The sequence below is a fragment of the Branchiostoma belcheri genome, unplaced genomic scaffold (assembly GCF_001625305.1).
Source record: "Branchiostoma belcheri isolate BF01 breed outbred unplaced genomic scaffold, Haploidv18h27 scaffold9, whole genome shotgun sequence".
NCBI lineage: Eukaryota > Metazoa > Chordata > Leptocardii > Amphioxiformes > Branchiostomatidae > Branchiostoma > Branchiostoma belcheri.
In genome coordinates, this window is record NW_017804575.1 from 3,485,512 (window position 1) to 3,499,550 (window position 14,039).

The 14,039-nt window shown below is 41.1% G+C and overlaps 1 protein-coding gene across 3 annotated transcripts in view; it reads left to right on the forward strand.

The window, feature by feature from the left end:
- LOC109487691 overlaps nt 1-14,039 on the forward strand; it is a 56,584-nt gene that overhangs the window by 17,673 nt on the left and 24,872 nt on the right. For all 3 annotated transcript variants that reach the window (XM_019791719.1, XM_019791720.1, XM_019791718.1), the window contains exons 2-3: nt 11,315-11,527; nt 12,748-12,929. In XM_019791719.1, coding sequence (XP_019647278.1) covers nt 11,386-11,527; nt 12,748-12,929 — 324 coding nt within the window. In that variant the 5' untranslated portion in view covers nt 11,315-11,385. The remainder of the gene's footprint in view (nt 1-11,314; nt 11,528-12,747; nt 12,930-14,039) is intronic.

Here is a 14,039-nt window from a genome sequence, read left to right on the forward strand (position 1 = left end):
GCCTGGAGTGTTTGCTATGTTGGACTGTGCAGACGGTACCTGCACAGGGGAGGCCAGTGGCACCACTCTCTCCCAATGTTGTCACTGGCTTTAGAAGGGCCCTTTTCCTGTTGGGGGAGATTCACTATTGGTCTGTAGGGTCATGGAGAGATATCATTCACCAACTTCCTATAGCAAGTTACAAATTATCTTGTTTAATAACATCATCATTTTGACAGAGAAAAAGTGATTGTAAAAGTTGTCTGTACTCGTACATGTAAGTCTTTTATTCCACCTTTCTCACTATCAGATGTATATAAAGGCCTGTCCTAATGTTTATGGCTACTAGTCGAATAGTTAGCTGTGGTTTTCACGGCCTGTACTTTAGATGCACCACTAGTTTCCCCGCAGACTTTCTTAATGTCGTCCTGCCCACCACATCAGAAAGGCTACAGATAAATGCCCATTCCTTTGGCAGTTGACTCTAAAGGCAACTGCCTCTATTGATCCCTCAAACTTAAGTGTCTGATCGAAAAGGCAGCTGCATTTACCTCTTTTCTGGCCCGATACGAGACGTCGTGCGATCTATTTTCTCCTCAGAGGAAGGGGGGGGGGTTGAGTGAAGAATCAGAAATAAGGATGAGGGCCTGCATGGGGGGTAGTGATTACAAATTACGCAAAATTTTTGCCGCCAATTACGAATTACGTTATCGTCTCAGAGCTGATTACGACTTTACGCTTTACAGTTAATGTTCTATTACGAATTACGTTAATCTTTGGGGAGGCTGCCTACGGATTACGAAGACTAAAAAGGCCTAATTACGCCTTACGAAAAAGGGCATGCAGGCCCCCAAGGATGCCACCAGGCCAGTTTGACCATAGATCGTTCCTACGGGTCAGACTACCAGGAAAAGTTCTTTGTGACCACGGCAGGACCTGTGAAACAATGAATAGCTGTCATCAGAAAGGCAGAGCGTCGATGCTTTTCAAATTGGATTGAAAAAGGTCTAGCAGATATTATTGATCTTTCCCCCCCTCATCCCTGTTGTGTGGCTATAGGAGGTGAAGCGAGAGCATTCATCAAGTGATGTGAGATTGGACATTCTGTCATGATTCTCGGTTATGCGCCACAATTATTGTCCAGCTAGATTATTTTTGGAGCCGGGAGTTAAGATGATGTATTGGAGAATGGCTTTGTCTGGAGCTTTTCAAATTGATTTTTTAAGACTATCACCAAAAGCATATTTGCATCGCTGGTATAACCGCCCCTCAGCGTAACACACCAGCTTGCATGGATTAGGAAATACAGTCAGTAGTGCATATGAAGAAGGTCAAGGCTCTTACATTGTATGTAATCTTATCAAAAAAGATTCCCTTGCTGGAATATCAAGAAACTAAAGCAAAAAAAATATATACCGACAGGTTAACTATACAATGTTTTTGTTAAGAATATCTAGATCTAACTTCTAAGCAATTATGAGAAGACCCCACCCTCTGAAGTTAATGATTTGTCCCCAACACTGCCTGTGACTTGATGAACTGATCACAGAATCAGAAGAGACTTTATTGAATTTGACCAGCTGAATTCCCTTCTATCATCAGTAAGCTAAATGCTTTCAAGTGTTGACTTGGAAGCCCCCAGTCTGTTCCAGGCAATTCTTCGCCGGTTCCGTACAAATTCTACCCAGAAAATATACTCATGGAAGCATTTTTTACTTCGGTTAACCCGTTTGACTACAAATTCTACCCAGAAAATATACTCATGGAAGCATTTTTTACTTCGGTTAACCCGTTTGACTACTAAAACACCCCCCTACCTGGGGTATCGGTGGACTGTCCCCGGGCCGCCTCTCAGGTGGCCTGAAAAATAACATTTGAAATTTAAATGACATGTGCTGGACTTGGCACAAGAGCCAGACCCACTCATAACTCAGCTAGCAGGGGTGCTCCTGTGCGTGCACGGGTTTGGTACCGAGTGGCCGAGGACTTGTCAAGTGGTGAACGTCCCGCGGAGCATCTGATCAGCGCCCGTGGGGCTGGCTGCTTCTTTTGTGAGCGGGGAAACTCCAGTATCTGACTTCACCGTTTCACTCATTGTGTTCTAGAGTCTGCAGACCCCATTAGAATTCTCACCGAGGTTTGTATAACCGTATCTTCAGCGATGACTTGTCTGTCTCCCGGCTTGTGAAATGTGATTTCGTATTCCAATAATCTCTGGAGCAAGCTTACCGAGGATAAGGTGTAGACTGGGGGAGGAAATTCCTTGCTGCCACATTCTCAGATGTAAGTAATTTCTGGAGGAATACTCCTACCTTTCTTGGATATGTACCTCTGAGAGTCGGATGATCTATAGACAAGAAATTTGGTTCAGATAATGATTCATCTACTTTGTATTTTGTGGTAAGTTACTTCTAATTTCTATGATAAGGTATTGTTATATTATTGTGATTTGTTGATATGAATGAGTCTTTGACTATGATTAGTATGAAAGCCTTGTAGATACCTTTCCACTTTCGCCATTTGTACCTGCCTTAAATAATTTCATCAGGTTGGAAGATACTTAGGGTATAGAATTTTCTTCTTACACAACCATAGAGTTTCTCACCTGCTTACGTTTCGATGTCTATCAGACACCTTCCTCAGAGCTTCTGACTGGAGTTCTGCAACTCGCCGCTATTTAACGCCAAAGAAGGTGACGCTTTTGCGGCGAGAATGCAATCCCAAACGTGGCTGAGCTTGTATCCCCCCTCGTCCCGTCCCGGTTATTTGTACCTGTCTTTCACCTATGGTGTTTTATTTATTTTCAATACAATTATGGTGATAAGCAATGTTACACACGCGTTCTTTCGGCACAGTTCTATAAACAGATCTATTAAGGTCAGGTGTATTATTTCTTCCATAACTAGCGTGTTTGCTTTTTTTTGCGGAGTAAGAATGAATGATATGCGGTGCTGGAGAGTTAAAGCCTCCCCATGTCCTGTAGTTGTTTTGCTTCAGCGCCAGACAGACCTTAATTACCAAAACCTGCTTTAGGTTTCTCGTAATCATTCTGCCTGATAGAAGACAAATGTGCTCCCAGCTAGTCCCTTAGAAATAGAAAGCTCTCGACTTTGTGTGGGCTACGGTACAATGGCTTCAATAAAATGATATTTACACCCGTAGCCCCTGTTTTAGGCCAAGATTTGTTTCATGCTAGAATTGTATACGTATGGGTGGGCATGTGTCTTTGTTGATAGGTACCACCTGCAATATATAAGCTTTAGAATCCCTCACATTGTTGTGAACTTGAACTGTCAAATGTCATGCTGGAAACAGTACTTCCAAGGTGGTTTTTGACAGACCAGTTTCAATTATGGTATTAAAATATATTATATCCAGTACTACATACTTTCTTACATACAGTCATATACTAACATATAACAATGAATGCATCAAAATAATCTTGCATTTCATCATCATTACAATTATTTGCTTGATTATTTGTAGAAGTATAATTTTGAGACGACTCTTAAGCTACAATGTACGTTATGTTCCTAGTAACGTATTACATCTACGTTTTAAGTTTTAGTCACAAAATGACATTGCAAGTTTGTTGAGAGTTTTTCTCCATTTGCATGTTGTAATATGTCGTCCAGGTTTAACTTGTTCTGCAGAAGTATGCGCTCAAGGGTGGGCTGCCTTTTATCTAGGCAGGGCACAGCCTGGTAGAAAACTGATATGCTTAACAGACAGGGTGACTGTGCAGTTGCTCAGTGCTTTGATGTTGGGACCGAAATTATTTGTTTTGTTTGACTCACATCCCTTCTTCTCGAGCGATTGCTAATTGTCGGTAGCGGCTCTATGACAGTAATTCACTCAGGTATTAACTATGAAGTCATAGACATTACAGAGGTAAAACCTGTAATTATATCTTGGGTGTGGTATAATCACGGTCGTTCGTTTGAAAACTAGTATCGTATATTACTGTAAGTCTTGAAATGTTTGTGGTGGTTTTATTTCCGCAGTTCCTCAGTCTCTACAGCAAAATTATCAGACACCACTACAATACTAGTGTTGTTTTGACTGTGAACTTAAAACAACATGAAAAGTCCTTTCCACTCCATGTTAAATCCCAGCAAAAAGAAAATCAATTTACATGACGTACACTTGTCCTCTTACCTGTGCGTGAAGACAGAAGGGTAGCTTGTTTGTAAGATCAAAGATTTCCCCTCTTTGCTTCAATTATCGGCCTCTTTTTTCCGAGCAATACCACATAATTGGCCCAGCCTAAAACAGGATCTCACAAGAGTCGGGGCGATGAGAGGGTTTGGGGCGGGCACTGTGTAATTATACCCCCGTTATTACTGCCATGCCCCAGGTGTGCAAGTCAGGCGACTAAACCTGTTTAAGGACAAACAGATTAAAGGTCCCAGTCCTGTAACTGTACGGGAGGGCCAACATGCAGAACTTGACTCTGGTGAGGTTTAATTTATACCTCAAAGTGACCCAGGTGCAGAGTACAGATTGACAAGGTACTGATGTCTTTTAGCACTTCAACTCTCTGTGTTAGGTAAACGGGGAGGGTTAATAATGTTTTTGGCTCTTTCCGTAACACTCTTTCTCCACCAGTGATTGTAAGATTTGTAATTAGATTAGGAACAAGTGAAAGTTAATGTTAGACATACTCCTTTATGAAATCAAACTTGAAACAAACAGAAGCAACTCTTCCATTACTTTTGTTAAAAGTTGATTGATTGATTGATTGATTGATTGAATTGTTAGAAAGGCAGACTTATTATAGATATAGGCTTAACTTTCTCTAAAATATAATACATGTGTACTAGACTATATAGTACACAACTGTGTATAGCAAACATAAGACACATATTTAGCAAATCTGTGCATGTAATACCCTAAGGAAAATGTTGCTATGTTGTAATTATGGGAATAATAATTATGTTTTCTCAGCTTCCTGCCATACCCTTTACAGACAAGCTTACCTTTTTGTAATATTACTTATTAGCTGAATAGTCATGCAATTATGACATATGTTATGTTTTACTATAAGCCAAATTTTAAGTCTCAATTTCTAGTTCAGAAAACATGAACCAACTTGAAAGACCATGATTTGCAGCTCCATTACATACAATGAAAGTTATACCAACATAAGACCAACCTAATCTAGTTAAACGTATGACTGTCTGTCTCATAATTCAATCTTCATGAATTTTTCAGGAATGATGGGGTAAGTATCCCCTAGGCAGTAGCTCTAGACAGAAATCAGATTATTAAATCATAAATGTAATGTTTTATGTATGATGCTTCGATGCACATGGAACTTGTGTCATCCCCATGTGAATGTAATCGTCAAAGTCAATGACTCCAGTACTGTAATTGCAGCTTAGTTGAAATACATTACCACAGCAGTAACAGATGTTGACGTGAATGTATAATCTTCTTTTTAATTCCATAATAATCATACTGTGCTGAAATAAGTCCTTCTTATAAAGTGTTTCTGGCAGTATTTGGGACTGTATTACTTGAGGCCAATCAGAGCTCTTCCCTATATATTAGGAGAATGTTGACAAGTGCCAATCGTTTCTCTATTTTGTGATGTAGTATGTTTTTGCCTCCGGGGAAGGAGACATCCTTCCGTGGAAGGGTTTTGTGAGAGATGTAGATTTTCATGTTCACAGCTGTTTCTTGCGTTTGGGTGGACAGATTTTTTTGTGGACTTGGTATATGTAGATGATGCACGTTCTTTTGTTTTTATTGTATATGAGTTTTCGGGCAGGAAAATGGTGCCTTTTGATGTCCCCAAAACATATAAGAATATACACAATAAAAAGCCCGGAGGTATAAAATCTCAGATTTTACTTGTTTAGATTTGTTTACTACATATTTTTCCTGTACCATGTAACGTTTCATTTGTATTATGTCATTTTAAATTTATGCATTTGACTTTGAGCCTTGGAAGACTAGCCCAGCATGGCTAGAAGTAAAAGGTTTCGAAATAAATGAAATGAACTTTACAGTATCACTGGTAACAGTCCCCCAAATATTCTGCACAGAAGCGATCAAAGAAGCCAACAGAGGTGCAATACTCCCAATAGGATGGATACCTGGCTATTTAAAACCTAGATTTGACTCTAATTTGGGAACAATTTGTAAGAGACCTTGACAGGCTTGACCTGTACAGCTGGCCTTTATCTCTACATCTACTGAGTAGTTCAATTACAGTGTAGTCATTATTTGGCAGCTTCATTCTTGTTCGCCCTTCTACTTTTAGCGTCTCCTGTGGCACAGTAGTACTAGTAGTGATGCATACCTAAACCCAATTTTAGGTTCAGGTCCGGATTCAAGTCCAGAGGTTTAGGTTCAAGTCCGGACCTAAACCCATAGCATATACAAAATTGCATGTTGGCAACCTTGCAATGTTGTCTGGGTGAAACTTTGGCCACGTAACATGGAGGCCGGTACTTGACGATGCCCGATGGCAATGTTTTCTTCATTTTGCAGCAAAGATTTTGCAATCTACGGAAGGTTTTAGGTGGTTTGGAAAGAAAAGGGGTATGTGAAATGGTCTTTTATGGTAATAAGTCCGGACTCGGTTCTTGACTTTAGGTTTTTTTGGACTTGAACCTAAACATTCTTACAAGTCCGGATTCAATTCCAGTGAACCGGTATGCATCACTACTTACCCTTGCTAGCAACATGTACAAGACCACACATACATGTGTAGGATACATGTAAGACAGATAACACATTGGAGATGGATTCACCAAGTACACGTGATGTTTGTCCGTCTGGCACGGACAGACCACCATTTGTACCTAGGACTTTTTCAACCAATTAGCATCACTTGGGGAAAGACACTTGCAGGCCGTTTCATACTACCAGTAGACTCTTGGGTGTTACTGTAAATTGGTTAATTTTCTTGGAGTGTTCATTTTGCGTTCTGAGTTTTCACACTGGTTTAAGTTTGCTGTCAAAACAATATTGTTACCAGTCCACAAAAACATGTATAATAATAATAATAATAATATTTTCAGATATACAGTAATAATAATACTATTAGGTGAAAACATCATTTTCAGGTATGTTTGTAATATCTGATTATGGCATATGTTGAAAATGAAAATTCTTATAATATTTAGTGGTATTAGAAGTTATTGGTTGTTGGTCGAGAGCTTTTTTTTTTGGTGACAATGCTCTGGCAGAACGAAATGGTGCATGGCTGATTCATTCCATGAACTAAAATGCCTGTAGAAAGGTAAAGCTCCTTAAAGCCACACCAATTTAATTTCTTGTTTAACGAATTTTTCTAGAAAAATAATGGAGTGGGCGGGCGAAAAAAAATAAAAATAAAAACAGGCCTAGGCATCCTATTGTGGCCCAAAATGGTGCGATAGGAGCCATGAAGTCAACACACCAGGCTGGTTCAAAATTTTAAAATGAATTTTGAAATTTTAATGATACCATTGCATTGAAAGATGGAATAACTGTAACAACTAGGATGAAAAGGACTGTTTTCAACTGTTCAGGGCAAAATATGAACATTTTGCAGTTGAATCTGAATTTTTATTTTTTTGCAAATCAGAAAAAAATGAAGTGGGTGATTCCGTTAACCAAGAAATTAAATTGGTGTGGCCTAAGGTATCATTCCACAGCCTGCAGAAGTGGTGGAAACCTGAGCAGTAGAGTTTGACTCCCAGAGTGCCAACCTCGGCTAGTCACTAGAAGGTAGGAAGAGCTTGTTTTGCTTGCCAGCGTGACCCTTGCCCTTTCCTCGTCACTTGTATCATTTAGTTGAACCTGCCCCCTTCTTTAGTCACAAGTAGACGTCATCCCGCAAACCTCTGACACCGCTACCCGGGGTCGAATTACACCTCCCAAACATTGCGTCTACAAGACGATGGTAACTCGAGACGGACGGAAGGCCAGGATCTACCAAACACGGGCAGTTGGTGTTAGTTTAGCTAACATTGGGTTTACTCCGTCAACTCTTGCTGACGGGTGTAGCCACTTTTTGTCAGCTGGGAGACTGTCTTCCCCCGGTACGTTACGTTTGCTGTTATACCACCATCTAAATGCTTCTCTGAAGGCCTCCTCCAAGTGGTAATTGTAAGTAAATACAATTCTGTATTGCTTAATACTTTCAAGTTCTCTCTTGACCACAAAATCTTGACCACAAGGCAGATACATTGTATGTATACGGTACATGAGGATGTCTTCGAATCGGAATAGCTGTCAGTTTCATACAATATAGAGACAGAAGGCAGTGATGTAACTTATCTTTATTATGTACATGTACTATAACATAGATTTGAAGCACAATGTATATGCTCAATTTAAATAATGCAACTTTAAAGGTTAACGTTATTCACAGTCATGCTCTTTAGTACTAGGAGGGTGCGTGTGCGGAGGATTTCCTCCTCACACGTTCCAAGGTCAAAGAATTTAGTGGAGCATTAGGAGAGGATGTTGGGTGGTATGGTGGGCATGTGCACGGTGCAGAGGTCAGGGCATTAACAAGCAGCGTCGCCACAGCACGCGTTTTCTGCAACGTGCCGCGGTGATGAGGCTGTTCAGGTGCACTTGACGTCCTGTATCGTGTAATTGGCGGCAGCTGTGATTTTCGCTAGCTATAGTTACTGTAATTCCTGATTTTTTTCACTGTACTGTTATGTTCACTATTTTCACTGTCACTCCTGTACCGTGAACTTATCATTACAGTTGACAAATAATTCCTGGACTTTTTCCTGCACCTGTCCCGCAGTGAATATATAGTTCCGTGAACATGTCCATTTTTCTCCGACCGTGAACTTTTGCTACCGTGAACATAAAGTGAATTACAGTCCTGTAAAACTGGAAACATTTGCGGTGGTTTGATGTTCGTGGTTTTCGCAATGACCATGTAGCAAGCACAAAGCACTGTGAATTAGTTCTTTATTGTTGCAAGTTCATGCCCGAGGGCTAATTGCAAACACAAGGATAATTTGCCTGGATGCCAGACCCAAAGCACACTGGACACAAAATATCTCAGTGTTGCACACTGAGATATTTTTGTGTCCAGTGTGCTTTGGGTCTGGCATCCAGGCTAAAGGATAATGGGTACAGAAGATATTGGAGAATGTTATAAAACCAGGTTCTAACATAGAGTTCTACTTTTACTAATCTAAGGTTCTATCTCTACTAAAAACTAATAACATAATTATGAATATATGTACCTAAACAGGTATAAACATACGTTCTGTCTTTAAACATTGCCTGGCACATCACAATTTTAAAACATTGCAAACTAGAGTTCCCCGTGGGATATCAAAACCGGAAGTTCAGCTGTAGTACCATAACAAGCCATTATGGGGTCCAAAATCTAATCATTTTGAGGTCTCATCAAGACCTACCAAGTATCAAGACCATCCAATATATAGCCTACTCAAGTTCTCGTGTTCCGTGAAGGAAGGAAGGACGGACACACATACACGAACGCCTCTGAAAACAATTTATTAACCTTCTTGGCAAAGGTAACAAGTCATTTCCCCTCCTGCAGCAAGACTCTGAAGTTCTTGAAGTGAAAATAAAATGATTTCATTGTGTTGAAGTTGAAAGCATTACAGGAGATGTACATTATTGTAGCACCACAGCGGTGTATGTAAAGTTTGGTATAATTTATTCATCAAAGTAGCAGCAGGTACACGTACATGAACATGTTATTCCAGTTAGTTACAGGTCCCCATGCGCGGCATAACGGTTGTAATGGCCTCATACATTAGTAAAGTTGGCAGTCTGCTGGCGTGCTGGGTAAAGATGGGGAAATTGTCAAGACAGTTAGACCAGACATTGGGGAAACAACGCCAGACTAGCGTTTTAAGATTGTGGTCAGAACCTTGGAGGCAACTCGAAATTAGTTAGTTGTTACTCTGACTTAAAAAAAAAAAATGTTAGAAGCAACAGGACAATGTATTGCTTAGAAAAAATGTTATATAATTGTAACATGGAAAATCCCAAACAAAAATGTATTTGTCAGCTCAAATTTTTGTTACAGTATAACTGTTTTCTATTCTTTAGTTATCACAACTGTCTAACTACCTTCAATACATTACAATCTACACTGTACATTGTACAGTATTGCGCCTGCTAGGCAATTGACAATGTATTATACATATACAAAAGAGTGCCAGCAATTCTGTTTCATTAGATAATGCACAGATATCAGTTCCCTAATAATATGTACATATAACTTGTGAACGGATTTCTATCTTGAAGAAACAATATTTAATGTACTCCCTGATTTTGAATGTCTTTGATGGAAGTGTTCTAGAGTATATCCCCCAGCTAACAATGTACGACATACCCACATGTTATGATTCTCTACGTCAGTACCATGCATCATTTACCACTGCTGATTGGAAGATGTGATTGCCCCACTGATGCATTACTATCTTCCCTAATGAACTCCCCCCTCTAGTAAGCTTTACCGAGCACAGTCTGTGCCGTCCCAATTAAGTACCTTTGTACGCGGAATTACGCGCCGAGAGAACGAGGATTCTGGTCACGGTTGCGTACACGTGCGGCGTGCGCTCGGTCCCAAGAGCGATTTTTCACTGGCGTAAAACAGTGGGGGATTGTAATATTGTATGATATGATGTGATATGACAGATGATGTTTTCAGGCATTCAAGTTGGCACATTCATTAATATAAGGCTACATGTTTATGAACATTATTGGGCCATTAAAGCAGCACAAACATTATACTACCATGTTATATTTTTTATAGGTAACCGTGAAACAAAATTGATACACTCTCAGTCAGTTGCAAGCTTAGATTTTTCTCTCTTCAGACAAACATAATGGAGCAGTCCTTATAGTTAACAACATTCAAGTGTTGAAACATCATGATAATATATGCTTGGGACAGCCTCCCCTGATCATGATGAATAGTATATACCAGGATGTGAATAGCTCGGGTCCTTTGAGTGTAGGCCGGATAATCTGATTTTCAACTGGGCATTAATTTTGGATGTGCTAAACGTACCAGCCGGGTCCGTTTTTAAATCCCGCCCACAAAAGGAATGGCTCAGGTATCCGTCAGTCCGTTATCGCCTGCTAACACCTGGAATTCGGAGTACCCAGTGGTGAATTTGTGTTGCGCGTTATGCGCTATGATCCTAATTGGTGATACCAGTGCGTGTGCTGTCACTGTTGCACCTTATTCATGGCCACACAGGAGGGTGTTATTACCTCGTAGATGATAGCGATATTCGGAGAATGGTGATTGATGATTTACGACAATGTTCTCTCGTCCCAGCGGGATTTCTAACTAACCGAGATTCTCTCTTGTCTTCTCTTACAGAACCTGCATGATGACGTGTTCACGTAGTCGGTAGTTGGTAGAGTTTTAGAGAGAGTTTTTTTTGCTGCAATATGCTGTCGTTGGAGAGCACGCTGGATGTGAGGAGCATCGACGAGCCCAGGGGACACTGCTGCGCCATCTGCTATCATCCCTTCTCACGAGACGGGCTGTTCGTGCCGAGGAACCTGAGCTGTGGACACTCCTACTGCACAGGTAAAGGGCGGCGGGGGGAGAGCATAGTGTTATGTACACCTTATCCCATCTGTGAGGCCACAAGCTTGTTGACGTGAATTATTCACCTTCTCAGAAACTCCTCATGTGCAGATATCATCCAGTTAAGCTTGTACATTAAAATGATTATCATCATCATGATAATGCCTGCGCCTTTGAGGAAGGTGAATGACCCTGAATAACTTTTTTTACCTTCGCCAAGCAGGTTAGGCCACACCAAGTAAATTTTATGGATGACGTCCACGCGCGCATTGATTTTGGCCTGTTCCTAGAAAAAAACCCAAGAAATTCCGCTTCCTGTAACTATGACCAAAGAGTCACGACAGTGCCGCAAATTGTCAGATTGACGTGAAACCCATAACACGAAAACAGGACAGGACGACAACTGATGTTCCACCTGATTTATTACTGTTTCGATGATGAATAAAAGACTTCTTGCTTGTTACACTGTGTCACCTCATTCAATTTGTGTCCTAACATTTGTCGTCTCTTAGTATATTTATAATCTAGGCATCTTGTTTTTTAGGGCCCTTGTTTTTTTCTCGCCCTCTCGCATTAGATTTAGGGTCTCCAAAGGACGTCATCCATAAAATTTACTTGGTGTGGCCTTATGTTTTCAGTAGCGTTTGTCTGTGTGTGTGTGTTTGTTTGTGTGTGGTTTAGCAAAATAACTTGAGAACCAGTGGATGGATTGGGATGAAACTTGGTAGGTGGGTAGGTCTTTATGAGACCTAGAAATGATTAGATTTTGGGCCCCCTGGCAGCTTTCCTAGGTACTGCAGCAGAACTTCCGATTTTGATATCTCGTGATCTGGACATGCTTGGGTCACGAATTTTGGATGGCAGATAGATCTTGGGATAGGGAAGAAGTGGCATGAGTTTGGGTCCCCTAGCAGCTTGTTCTGGAACTGCAGGAGCATTTGTTGAAAATTTTTCGAAGGAGGATAACTCAAGAACCGGATGACGGATTGTCATGATTTTTGGTATGTAGGTAGTTGAAGTGATGCTTGACATAATCTTAGTTTTTTTACTTTTTTTATACATTTTTTCGTAAATCTGTCAAAGCATGTACATATTTCAATAAAGGATTCCATCAATTTCTTATTAGTGAATTTCTTCACTTTGAAAAGATCTGCTAGATGAGATACTAAGTTACTACTGTACGTGTACCTGATTTTGTGTAACATATCTGTGTTCTGTAGAATGTCTAGTAAAGCTGGTGAACCATGGACAGAGGGGCCACATCTGCTGCCCCACCTGTAAAACCACCACCAAGATCCCGGGACTGTCTAACGACGCCACCAGACTGCCCAAGAACTTTGGGGTCCTGGAGATCCTGGCTGGGGAGGAGGACAAGTATGGACGGACACTGGGGATACAACCTGTGAGTACATCTTCTCATGTACATGTAGTTGTAGTTGTAGTTGTAGACAGGTATTTGTGATGTCTTCCTGCACCTAACCTACACTGGTCAATGTACTGGGTATATGCAGGTTTGTGCAGGTAAAATTGGAGCTGTGCAGGTATTTCTGATGTCTACCTACACTGGTCAATGTACTGGGTATATGCAGGTTTGTGCAGGTAAAATTGGAGCTGTGCAGGTATTTCTGATGTCTACCTGCACTGGTCCTTGTACTGGGTATATGCAGGTTAGTGCAGGTAAAATTGGAGCTGTGCAGGTATTTCTAATGTCTACCTACACCTAACCTGTACTGGTCCATGTACTGGGTATATGCAGGTTAGCGCAGGCGAAATTGGAGCTGTGCAGGTATTTCTGATGTCTTCCTGCACCTAACCTGCACTGGTCCATGTACTGGGTATATGCAGGTTTGTGCAGGTACAATTGGAGCTGTGCAGGTATTTCTGATGTCCACCTGCACCTAACCTGCACTGGTCCATGTACTGGGTATATGCAGGTTAGCGCAGGCAAAATTGGAGCTATGCAGGTATTTCTGATGTCTACCTGCACTTGTCCATGTACTGGGCATATGCAGGTTAGTGCAGGTAGAATTGGAGCTGTGCAGGTATTTCTGATGTCTACCTGCACTGGTCCATGTACTGGGTATATGCAGGTTAGCGCAGGCAAAAAGCGCAGGCAAAATTGGAGCTGTGCAGGTATTTCTGATGTCCACCTGCACCTAACCTACACTGGTACATGTACTGGGTATATGCAGGTTAGCGCAGGCAAAATTGGAGCTGTGCAGGTATTTCTGATGTCTACCTGCACTGGTCCACGTACTGGGTATATGCAGGTTAGTGCAGGTAAAATTGGAGCTGTGCGGGTATTTGTGATGTCTACCTGCACCTAACCTGCACTGGTCCATGTACTGGGTATATGCATGTTAGTGCAGGTAAAATTGGGGCTGTGTAGGTATTTCTGATGTCTACCTGCACCTAACCTGCACTGGTCCATGTACTGGGTATATGCAGGTTTGTGCAGGTAAAATTGGAGCTGTGCAGATATTTCTGATGTCCACCTGCACCTAACCTGCAC